Genomic DNA, 12,355 nt, shown 5'->3' with positions numbered 1-12,355 from the left:
ACCAGCTCCGACTGTGGGTGTATCTACACCTGCTAGTGAGCTCTTAGAAAGTGCAGACTCTCTCTACAAGAAGGAAGGCTCCTGACAAGTGAGGGCCACATCCCACAGCCTGGGATCCCCTGGCTTCGTGGGCATTTCCTAGTTTGTCCCTCTACTGCGTCCCGTGCTCTCTGTTTAGACCATGGATTACTACTGTTTCTTAATTCCAAGTCCAGCAAATTTGCAAGTCTTTTAAGAAAAGCCCTCTGAAGGTTGTTTTCTGTTTAATTACATTAGTTTCCATGTTGATTTCAATATCCTACTTAAAAAATAGGAGGTATCTGGAGTTCCCTAGTGGCACAGAGGGTTAAGGATCTGGCACTGTCCCTGCTGTGGTGTGGGTTCAATCCCTGCCCTGGGAACTTTAACATGCTGCGGGAGCAGCCAAAAAATAAATAAATAAATAAAAGAAATTTTAAAAAAAAAGAAAAAATGGACTTCCTTCTGTAGGCAAGTATTACATTTATACTCATGAGTTTTTTCATCTTATTCTCCAAGAGAATTAAAGCACAGCTTTTAATAAAAAGCCACTCACATCTCTAATAAAAAGTACTAATCTTAAATTACTCCATAATTTATTCCATAGGCCAAGGCAATGCTTTGGCTGCCACACGAGATTCGTTTTGCTGTGGTCTTTTCTGAATACTAGCAGCTACACAGGTTTATCAAGAAGGCCTGAAAGCCCGTGGTCTGAGTGTAAAGAAGATGGGACTCGGGCGTCCCTATGGGCTCAGCGCGTTAAAAACCTGACACAGCATCCGTGAGGATGCAGGTTAGATCCCTGGCCTTGCTCAGAAGGTGAAGGAGCTGGTGCTGCCACAAGTGGCAGGGTGGGCCACAGATGCCACTCGGACCTGGCGCTGCTGTGGCTGTGGTATAGGCCTCCACTGCCGCTCCAATTCAACCCCTAGCCCGGGAGCTTCCATATGCCACAGGGGTTGCTGTAAAAATAGAAATAAAAAAAGCAAAGAAAAAGAAGTGGCTGAGGGCAGACAGGTGTGTACATTAGCATTTATATATTTCACTTGAGTGATTCTGGGCAGTGAGTCAAGCTGGATCAACTGTCAAGCACAACTCCCTGAGTTTTGTCAGATCAGAGCGGAGTATTTGTATACAGAAGGAACTGAATGGCAGCTCCCAATTAAAACAAACTCCCCAATCTTCCTCTTGTACAGTTAAGCTACACAAATATATAAAGACTTATGCTGAGTCATATGCTTTTCCCACAAGTCAGTAAGTCACTCCACACATATTTACCGAATGTCTACCATGTGCCAGGTGGAGCAGAGAAGAGAACTTGTATAAGGAAGGTACAGAGACAGAACGGTGGGTAAATTCTGACTTGAAAACGACTGCTCTGATGTTAGGCTGAGAACAGGCTGTAAAAGGAGACGACCACCGTTGCAAAGTTAGAGAATCTGCATGACGCCAAGGGCCGCCACTGTCCATTTATAAGGGAAAGGCAACCACGAATTATACCAGAGGTACTGGGAGAATCATCTCAGTCTTTTAAAAGAAGATCTCATGTAGCGTGCGCACATTTACATATGCGCACACACCCCAATCGATTTCTCAAATCCCAAAGCACCGTATAAGGCGCAGAGAACAGCTCTGCGATGGCCAGGGGCCGGGGCCGGGAGGTGTGCTACAGAGCCCCATGGAGCCCCTCTGTACGATGAGGTGGCTGTGGTCGTCATTACGGTGGCAGTTAGAGGCCCCACACCTGCGGCAAAGCTGCAGAGAGCTACACACACCGCTACACACCAATACGCGCCATCGGAATGTGATCTCCAGCCTACGAAGCGGCGCTGTGCCATTGTCATTCCCCTACTTTTACGTTGTACCGTACCATGACTGTGACGGAAACGGCGTGACCACACACACCTGTCAGCACTCACTGAGATGTACACCGAAATCGGTGATTTTCCTTATATGTAAAATTATACCCGGAGAACTAATTTTAAAATGGCAGCAATAATTATGTGCTCTATGCGAAACGTGCAGCTGCTATGGAAAGCGCGCCACAGAAGACAGCACTTAAAGTGAAGAGCTGGCCACAGACGGAGCAAACAGCCCCGCGGTGCCTGAAGGGCGAGGGCAGTGGGGCGGGCGAGCCAGGAGCTCGAGGTCAGCCGGTACAAGCTGCTGCTCACACGAGAGGTAAACAACGACGTCCTACCGTGCGGCGCCGGGAGCCAGAGTCGATATCCGCTTTTATCCGCAACGGAAGAGAAGACGGCAAAAATACTTGTACGTGTGACCGAAACGAACAACACTGTAAACCAGCTGTACTTCAATTTTAAAAAGAGAGTTAATGAATGAAAGGAAACTAAGTCCAGGAAAAGAAGGGGAGTCATGCAGAAAACGGTTCATTCAGCAGCCTGGGTTGCGCAAACCCTACACACTCTCAAGAGGACGACTGGTCCTCGACTGGTCCTGTTGAACTCCTGAAATGTCCTGCTAAAGGTCCTCTGCACACCTGAGGCCTGCCACCCTCCTCCCAGTGTGCCTGGATGGCTTCTGTGAACCATGCTATTATGATGCACACCTGCTTGGTCCCTGGGGCTGGAGCCCGTCTACCTGAGGTCCCAGAGGTGCTATATGCTCATGAGATGGAGCCCAATAAAAACCGCCAACACCCGTGCTCAAGAGGGCCCCAAGCTGGCCAGCCCTTGCACCTGCTGTTGTCCCACGTGACTCCCCTGAGAGGGGAACCAGGGAAGCTTCTCTTGGTTTCCTCCGGATGTCACCCCACATACCCCTTCCCTTTGCTGCTCTTCCTTTGCATCTTCTTGCTACAATAAACTACAACCACAAACGCAACAACCTCTGAGTCCTGTGCATCCTTCTGATGGATGACTGAGCTTGAGGGTGGCACTGGGGACCCCCGCGAGATGAGCATGCCTCCCAAAGAGTCTGTCAGAGGCCCTGAGGCGGACTAAAGGCACAGTTCACGGCAGGGAAGAGCAGCTTCGCGGACGACCATGTCCTCTGCCTCCCATTTCTAATGTCTTTTATAGAGAAGGGTGAACAAGCAACAGGGGCCAAATAGTATAAACAGGACAGTTTACCTAAGTCCTCCGTAACCACAGCACCTCCTGAATCACCAAAAACATACAGGAGTGGAAAAGGAGATCACGTTATGGAGATGTACCTTATTAAATCCATGAAAGAAGTACAGAAAACCCATCTTCTGATTAGTCAGATCTGTAATTAATTTCCGCCTCTTTCTGGAAAAGGACAGCTGATTAATTCCCACACTGAAAATGTCAATTTTAAACTAAAATTTCCCACCTGGCCCTACCCTTTCAAAATGTCTTAACTGACAGAAAGCTTTACAGCCGAGAAAATACAGTTAAAGAAATCATTTTTGATAATACCATTATGTGAATAAAGACATAAAAATTAAAAATAGGTCGGAGCAAAGGAGTTCCCCTTGTGGCTCGGTGGTAATGAACCTGACTGGTATCTATGAGGACAGAGGTTCGATCCCTGGCTTTGCTCAGTGGGTTAAGGATATGGCATTGCTGTGGCTGTGGCGTAGGCCGGCAGCTGCAGCTCCGACCCCTAGCCTGGGAACTTCCATATGCTTCAGGTGCGGCCCTAAAAAAAAAGAAAAAAGGCAGTAAAAGTAGCAGAAAGATTGATCAACAAAAACTAAGTGTGCCCGGCACCTCACATGGCTCTGCAGTGCAGGTTGCAGACCATAAAGATACGGTTCTGGACTCAGCATCGTCTTCCTACTGGAACTCGTTTTGCCAAATAAGCCATGAACTGTGCTACATTCTCATGCTTTTTAAGAGCCAAGAGATGGATATACTCATTTTAGATCTTAACGTATTTGTACGTTAAGGAGAGCCTCATGTCAGACCCAGGCATCTTAAAAGCTGAAAATGCCAGTGGTGTCACAGAGTCCCCAGACGAGTTCAGCATCCTCAACGGCAAATTAGTGGATGCGGCAAGTTAGTGGATGTGACAACTTCTAGACTAAGCACGGACACAGCCCGTCACACTGACGGCCACCGCTGCTCGCAAAAGGCCATCGGTCAAATACTCCTTCAACAACTCAGAGAGACACAGAAGAAAGGAATGTTATACGACAGAAAAACTTCCCTTTCAAGGTAAAACATCCTACTCATGCTTTATAATAAGCCATTGCCTTGGTCATCAAAACAATGTCTAGACTCCTGCTCTACAGTGAATAGGGTTATGACAAGATTCTGGTTTATTTTTAGAGTGCGCTGATTAATATCATTCAGCATATTCTAAAATGGGTCAAAGCCATTTCGTGACTCATGTGTGGTATGTCAGCCTGGCAGTCACGTTTAGGACACGTTTAAATGCAAGTATGTGCATCTGCAGAGCAATGCCCCGGAGCCCAGACTCAGCACGCCACTGACGGGCCCTCTCCTCCCACGCTCTCCAAAACAAAGACGATGAGCACGCTGGAGTGAAATTTCAAAATAACAGAGTAAGATCATGGTAGTTTATGGTAAGTTTTCTTTCTCTTTCATGGGATGGGACTGGCATCGAGGAAATCTAAGCATAATTCTTTTATTTCTACCCTGAGAGAAGAACTCCTAAAAAGGAAATGACACGAGCGTCCCCCACTCCCCAGCGCGGACCCTCAAGACTCCCACGTGTGGAGTGCCACAAAACGTCAGATGCCTAACACACACGCAAGAAAACACGCTGTTGCAGTCAGATTCAGAACACAGGCAGGACCCCACAGGAAAAGACTGAAAAAAAAAAAAAAATTAAAAGGCAGAAAAATTAGTAGATACCAAGGGCCAGAAAAGATGGCCTGGCAGACTGAAAAAGCCGAGGGGAGGATAAAACTTGTAAAAAATAAATAAATAAAAGTCCAACAAATGCACTAGCTATCAAATTGGTCACAGCTGGAAATGGATCTGACTAGTATCCATGAGGACACGAGTTCGATCCCCGGCCTTGCTCAGTGGGTTAAGGACTCCGGAAACAACACGGATGGAGCAGCAGAAACAGTGGGAATCCACATCTAGTTTGTAATAAAACTGCGAAATGCTGAGGGCACAGTAACGGCCTTAAAGCCACACAGAGAGAGAAGACAGATGCCAGTGGCGAGAGACTAGGACAGCCAGCTTCCTAACTGCAGCCGCAGGAATCGGAGGCAGCAGAAACCACCACCCCAGTTCTGAGGAAAACCACCACCACCAGCAACACTAGCTTTCCAGCGGGAAGAAAGAACAGAGACACAGGGGCTGGGAACGGCACACACTGGGCCCTGCACGGCAGCCAGAGAAGACCTGCCAAGGAGCGACAGAAGCCCACAAACCTCCACGTGCAAGAGGGTGAAACAAGTCCGAGCAGGGAGTTTCCGTGGTGGCGCAGTGGAAGCGAACCTGCCTAGGATCCCTGAGGCTTGCTCAGTGGGTTGTGGATCCGGCGTTGCCGCGAGCTATGGTGTAGGTCGCAGATGCGGCTCAGATCCCCTGTTGCTGTGGCTGTGGTGCAGGCAGGCAGCTGTAGCTCCAATCCGACCCCTAGCCTGGGAACTTCCACATGCCGCAGGTGCGACCCTAAAAACACAGCAAAACAAAAAAGAAACAAGTCTGGGCAAAGTCTCAACAACCGGTTCAAAGGAACCACAGTCTCCAAGCACAACGCAAATTATCGAAGAAATGAACCAAGAGGAGTAACACTTTAAAGCCCCACGTGATCACTTCCATTTCACGCTCACTGAAAACTGAAAGTGCTGAACAAAATGCGTCTTAGGGTCTCCTGGAAGGCCTCTACGAGCTGGATAACAAATGGACACAAGCAAATCAAAACGCTACTCAGACTGACGACAGGAGGCAGAGGGCTCAGGGGAGGGCAGGGGTCAGCTTGCACTCTAAGGCCAGAACTGAAAACCACACGCGCTCACCGTGAAACCGACAACGGCATCCCAGGAGACCCTAAAGAGGTAAATGCTGAAGCCCCCAGCCTGGTACTCACTGTCCACAGACCGCAAGTCACGGGGGGACAATCGTGTCCCGCGCCGTCAACTCAAGAGCCCACACGGTAGGTACCTGAGCAGATGAGACCATGGAGCACACAGCGGCTTGGGCAGGCGCCCAGGATCGGGGCTGTGAGACGCAGAACGAGCCCCGCACGGGCTCGCCACCCTTCACACGCCTCGGCTTTTAACAGACCACTCCCCTGAACCCCACAGACCGCGATCAGATAGGTTCTACTATGGGAGAACGTCTGGGGTACACGGGCCATCACAGGTCCAGAAGCAAGGTTCTCCGAAAGGAAGAACTAGGACAACCTGGTAACAGTGTGAAAGGGACAAAAAGGTGCCATCTTTCCGGTTAGCCTAGAAATTATAGGAAGGAAGAATGGTGAGCTATTTAGGCCCGCATCATGCATTCTGGAAATCAACGTCACTAAATCAATGTCACAGGGACCCGCAGTGGGTGGATTTTTTCAAAGAAGCCATACCAGTGATAGAGAGCTTCCACAAGCGACAAGAGTGCAACAGAAGCCCGTGGGTTAACGAAACCCTCCTGTCCCCTCCTTCAGCAAAGCCGCCGCTCAGCAGACCGCGGAGGGCCCAGCCGAGCCCTAGTAAGAGGCGAGAAGCTCCCGAGGCCTGGGAGTCGCTTTTGCAGAACGCGTGCCCCCGCCCTGAGGGCAGCTGGAACGGAAACGGCTTCCGTCTTTCCCCTTGGGCAAAGGAAGCCCCCTCCCATCAACTCCGAGTTATTGTAAACGCCTGGCACCTACCCTTCCTACCTGAGTCTACCTCACAGTCCAGAGGACAGCCCGAGAGCCGGTCTCGGCATCCTAGCAAACCCACCGCCAAACCTGCCCACCACCACGCCCCTAGAGCCGCCCTCCTCTCGCTCTGCCTCAGTGGCTGAAGAGCCCCCAGTTTGCCTGCAGCCTTTTAAAGACTCAATCCACCCCCAGTGCTGCCATCGCATCACGGTGGTGGTATTTTTTTTTTTTTTAAATCTGATCAGCTATTTGCTGAAGAAATAATTAAAATGCTCCCAATAATCTGCAGGAGAAAACCTAAAACCCTCTCTTTACATGATGTGGTCCCACCTCTCTCACCCGCTTCAGCTCAAATTTAAAGGCGCCTCTCTCTCACCTGTGAAGGGGAGGGCTCCTCAAACGACACTCTGCAGGGGGCACAGCAGGGCGTGGCGGGGGGGGGCGCTCAGGGTTCCAAACTCCCTGTGTCAGCACATCCTCCCCCCACCCCACAGGCAGTCAGAGCGGCTATGCTGCCAGCCAGACAGGACTAGACACAAAGCAGCTGCTTCCAGACAAGCTGCTAGACTGAGGAACTGAAAAGTGCCCGTTGCGTCATTAGTTTCTGCATTCTTGATCCACAGTAGACATGTAATGAACAATTTTATAAAAATAAAGACAGGCGTTCCCGTCGTGGCGAAGTGGTTAACGAATCTGACTAGGAACCGTGAGGTTGCGGGTTCGATCCCTGGCCTTGCTCAGTGGGTTGGAGATCCAGCGTTGCCAAGAGCAGTGGTGTAGGTCGCAGACGCGGCTTGGATCTGGCGTTGCTGTGGTTGTGGCTCTGGTGAGGCTGGTGGCTACAGTTCCGATTAGACCCCTAGCCTGGGAACCTCCATATGCCAAGGGAGCAGTCCCAGAAAAGGCAAAAAGACAAAAAAAAAAGACAAAGTGCATTTAATTGCAAAATTATACATTAAATTAGACCTTTTTTTTTTTGCACTCTTAACAAATACATACAAGTAACATTTATTTGATTGTAAAATTGTTTTGGTTGATTTATATTTCATATATATATTGCCTAATACTTCACAAGGTAAAAAGAAAGCCACCCTTAAGTGTTCTGGTTTTATTATACAAACTGCTTTTAAAATTATATGGATATAGTTGGCTCTGAATAAACATCTGACATGTTTGTTGACATTCAGACATGATAATTATACTTGAATTAAAGACAGAACAATAGTTGAGTCACTGAGGATTTACTGTCTCCACTTAAAATTATCTTCTAAGATTTGCCCAAGCATACAAAAATTCAGTGTCAAAAATTCAAATTCATCATTTCTTACTAGTTAAAAGAATCTCACTGCCATAAAGTGACAAATTTATATTCTCCCAAATGTTAGGTTTAATCTAATTCTAAAATAAAACCATGAAATAAACAGCATTCAAAGAAACCAAAAAAAAAAAAAAGGGTATGCAAGCACTTCGTACCTGTTGATAGAAGAAATTCAGAGTTGGCTTGTCCTCAGTAAACTGGTTTAGAAATCCTTTTGGCAAATAACGAATTCTCAATTCGTATCTAAAAAATAATTAGCAGAATAGAAGAATCAGAAATAAGTAAATTTCTCAATTCAGAGTTTACAACAGTATTATTGTGAGTATGGCAATGCCAATTACTCTGCAATATTATTTTAAAATAAGTTAAAATACAATCAATCTATAAATACAAATTTTGATCTTTCAGCATAAAAATGTGCATGTGTGTGTGTTGCAGCCCCAAGATCCCGCAGGAGATAAGAGTGTGATGAGAAGCTCAAAGGGCACCGGGAGTCCCTCCAGCCCCACCGGCCGGGGGCAGCATCAGCTCACACCCCCCCACCCCACAGGTGTGCTCTACCGCCTGGGATCACGCAGGAGGTACCCTTCTGGGTCTGGCTTCCTCCAGCCAGCTTCAGGCTCACGAGCATCACCCCTATGGGGTCACTGCGGTTTGCTCAAGGCTGACGAGTGCCAACCGTTTGATGTACAATTACCCACACCGCCCTGAAGGCCCCTGGAGTGGTTTCCACTTTGGGGCTCTTCAGAACCATGCTGCTGTGAACACTGTTTCTCCTCCTCTAATAAAGTTGTTTTGCTCAGGCAGCCAAATTTCGGGCAGGTCAAAACCACGAATTTCACCAGAGTGCTCGGTCTGTGCCTCTTCTGTGAATGCGCGCGCATGTCCACCCATGTGAACACCCGCACGCATGTCTGCCGTGTGCACCTGCAGCAGCACCGGTGCTGGACTGTAACAAGCACACGCATGACACCACAGCCAGGGCACACGTCCCAGACAGACACTAAAGAGGAGGCAGCAGCCTCGCTCGCAGGCGCGGGCTGTTCTGGCTCCTGGACACCCTCGCCTCTCACCTGCTCGTCTCAGTCACTCTGATACGGACTGCAGTGCACAGTGGTTCCGTGAGCACTTCCTTGATGAATAACGAAAACGGCCCTTCATCATACGATAACTGGCGGTTTTGGCTGTCTTCTTTTGTAAAGTGTCTGCTAAAGCTTCTGTCCTTTTTTCTATTTTGTTCGTGCCCCGCCAAAAGATCTGTAGGTATTCTTTACATATTCTGGATGAGAGGCCTTTATTAGACGTAGTGAATACCCCTACCCCCACTCTAGACTTGACTTTCATTATTTTAATGGTACCTTTCAAAAATTATCTTTAAAATCTTTTTATTTTAATAGCATCTTTTGAGGAAGAAAGTTTGTAATTTTTATGCAGTCCTATTTATTCTTCTCAGTATTTTCTTTTAGTGCTTTGTTTATAAGATATTTGCCTACACAAAAGCTATAAAGAGATCTATTTTTCCTCAAAGTTTCATAAATTGATCTTTTAACAATACATTAGGGAGCTCCTGTCGTGGCTCAGCGGAAGCAAATCTGACTAGTATCCATGAGGACACAGGTTCAATCCCTGTCCTCGCTCAGTGGGTTAAGGATCTGGCGTTGCCGTGAGCTGTGGTGTAGGTCGCAGACGCGGCTCGGATCCCGTGTTGCTGTGGCTCTGGCGTAGGCCGGCAGCTACAGCTCCGATTCGACCCCTAGCCTGGGAGCCTCCATATGCCGTGGGTGCAGCCCCAAAAAAAGACAAAAAAAAAAAGCCATAAAAATGTATTACCTCATGAGGAAAATAATAAAAACAAAGTAATCAATCTAACTTGTTTAAGTTCAACCGAAGGTGAGGTGGAAGCATGCAAGACAGATGTACACAACGTCTGCCGGGATGTTCTGAGTGTCCTCTTCACTTTAGGTCGCAGGAGCTCAGTGACTCGCACAGACAGCCCACACCGGGCAGCTATTTACAGAGGTGGAACGGCTTTCATTCACTTTGCAGTTAGGACTTACCAGGTACCCTATATGCGCCATTTCTCCTGATCAACACACTAATCTGAGAATAAAAGTGTACTTCTTCATATCTAGCAGACCAGGAAAGTGACGGCCAGCTAGAACAGGCAACCGGTTCCAAGGCTGCATGTTCCGTAATCAAACAGGCTACAGGAGGCCTTGGTATTCTAATGACAAACACGGGTCCCGAACCACACATCTGGCAGCCTGGCTTCACAGCCGTGTCCTTAACACCCAGCCCTGGGAGGGCGGTGCCGCCACGAGCTCGCGCTCAGTGGCTGCCGGGAACGCGACAGCCACCGCGATCAGCACTTCCACCAGCGACTTCTCTTAATCAGCAACAACCCTACAAGAAGCAGAAAGGACACGCGCTCTGGACCAAGACCGCGCGGGCTGGAAGCCTGGCTCCGTCGCTCCTTCGCTGTCTGCCGTTAGCGCTCTGCGCCTCCATTTCCTTGCGAGGATGCCGGGCGAAGAGGCCCGGCTGGCGGACTGCGGAAGAGCCGCACAGGCACGGGCCCGTCGTCTCAGCGATCTCTGCGGCTCAGCTACCACGTTCGTCACCACTCAACAGACACTTATTTTGGCACCAGTCATCTACCAGGCACAATTCAAGGGGTTGGGGGTACCTTAGTGAGTAAAACAGGCACAAAGCACCAGCCTTCAAAAGTTTATACTTGGTGGTGGGAGCCAGACGGCAAACACATCAGCATGTGTGAGGTGGCAGGTAACGTGATAAAGACAAATAAGCAAGGTATGGGGCGTGACAGAGGATGAGGCGCTATTTTAGAAAGGGAGTCGGTGAAGGATGCTCTGGCTCAGTGACACCCGAGTGCGACCTAAAGGAAGAAAGGAGGGAGTCTGCAGGTACCACAGGGAGAGCAGCAGGTGGAAGGCCCCTTGGGCCGCAGCATGCTGGGGAGGACAAGGCGGCTACAGCCCACCGAGCGAGGGCCATGAGCAGAGGGGCTGCAGAGACAGTGGCAGATGACACGGGACCCTCCGCATGATGGTGGGGCTTGTCCCCAGGGGGAAAGGAAGCCCCAGGAGCACTGCGGCCAGAGCAGTGACCTCCCATTTCTGAGGTCTAGTCAGAAGACAGATACCACGCAGAGCAGACAACAGGAGCCAAAGGCAGCCCAGAAGGTGGCTGGAGAGAAATACTGACCAGGTTACTATTTCACCTTATTTTCAAAGATGGGGGGAAAAGGAATTTTAGGGAATTAGGTAATTCTCCCAAGGTCCCACGACCATTAAGAGGTGGGCCTGGAGGTCCACTCCAGCTGAAACCCACATGAATGACAAAGGCAGACGCAACGGAGAGAAAGCGCCGGTGGCTTAGAAACAGAGGAACAGAAGCTGGCCCTGCGAGTGGCGGTAGGCAAGGCCTTTGGAGTGCGTGGAGCGATCCGGCCCCTGCTTCAACCCCTGCCGTGTAGCTTACTCGCTCTCACAAGCCTCCTGACACTCTGCTCCCGTCTCTGCCTTCGATTCTAGTCCAGACACCCCCCGCCCAGGGCTTAAACCACAGCACCTGACATCCCGACACCCCTCTCTTCCACCACACGGACCGGGCCGGGCTCGCTGCCTTCTGACACACGTTTCCAGGTCTCTGGGCACTCTGTGGACAGCAGCTAACGAGAGCACGCCCCACCCAAAGCCCTCCTTTTGCCTCTACTCTTCAGTAATGCCGCCAACATCCAACTTCCTCAGTCCTTCCCCCAGCTCCGAGCACCGGAACCCCCACAAGCTCCGCAGCGGGTGGTGGGAGGGGTAGGAAGTGTGTCTGAGAAGGAGGGCTTTGGGTGGGGCGGCTCAGTTAGCGGCTGTCCACAGAGCGCCCAGAGGAAGGCTCTGAGAACCCTGATACTGACAAGGATTGCCTGGCCAGACTGTGTGAAATAAAATGGAGCCTCACGAAACTACAGAGACGCTCCAAATGAAAACACCAGGACCACAAGTCACACTGTCATCACAGACGTCCTGATAACATGCAAAGAGGACACCGGCATCTTGACTGCGTGGTCTCCCCCAAAAACAAACAAACAGCATAAAACCCACACACACCACACAAACCCACAGTGAGGGACATGTACAAATAACCAGCCAGTATGCTTTAAAAGGGTCAAGGTCATGAGGGACAAAGACAGCCTGACGATCTGTCCCAGATTAGAGGACCCAAGGCCACAAGTCACTG

The 12,355-nt window shown here is 49.5% G+C and overlaps 1 protein-coding gene across 28 annotated transcripts in view; it reads right to left on the bottom strand.

Moving 5' to 3' along the window:
* Positions 1 to 12,355, bottom strand: part of PTK2 (protein tyrosine kinase 2) — a 238,606-nt gene that overhangs the window by 128,023 nt on the left and 98,228 nt on the right. For all 28 annotated transcript variants that reach the window (XM_047783173.1, XM_047783176.1, XM_047783177.1 and 25 more), the window contains one exon: positions 8,257 to 8,344. In XM_047783173.1, the coding sequence (XP_047639129.1) occupies positions 8,257 to 8,344 (88 nt within the window). The remainder of the gene's footprint in view (positions 1 to 8,256; positions 8,345 to 12,355) is intronic.

The sequence above is a fragment of the Phacochoerus africanus genome, chromosome 6 (genome assembly GCF_016906955.1).
Source record: "Phacochoerus africanus isolate WHEZ1 chromosome 6, ROS_Pafr_v1, whole genome shotgun sequence".
Lineage (NCBI taxonomy): Eukaryota > Metazoa > Chordata > Mammalia > Artiodactyla > Suidae > Phacochoerus > Phacochoerus africanus.
This window is presented reverse-complemented; position numbering and strand designations above follow the sequence as displayed.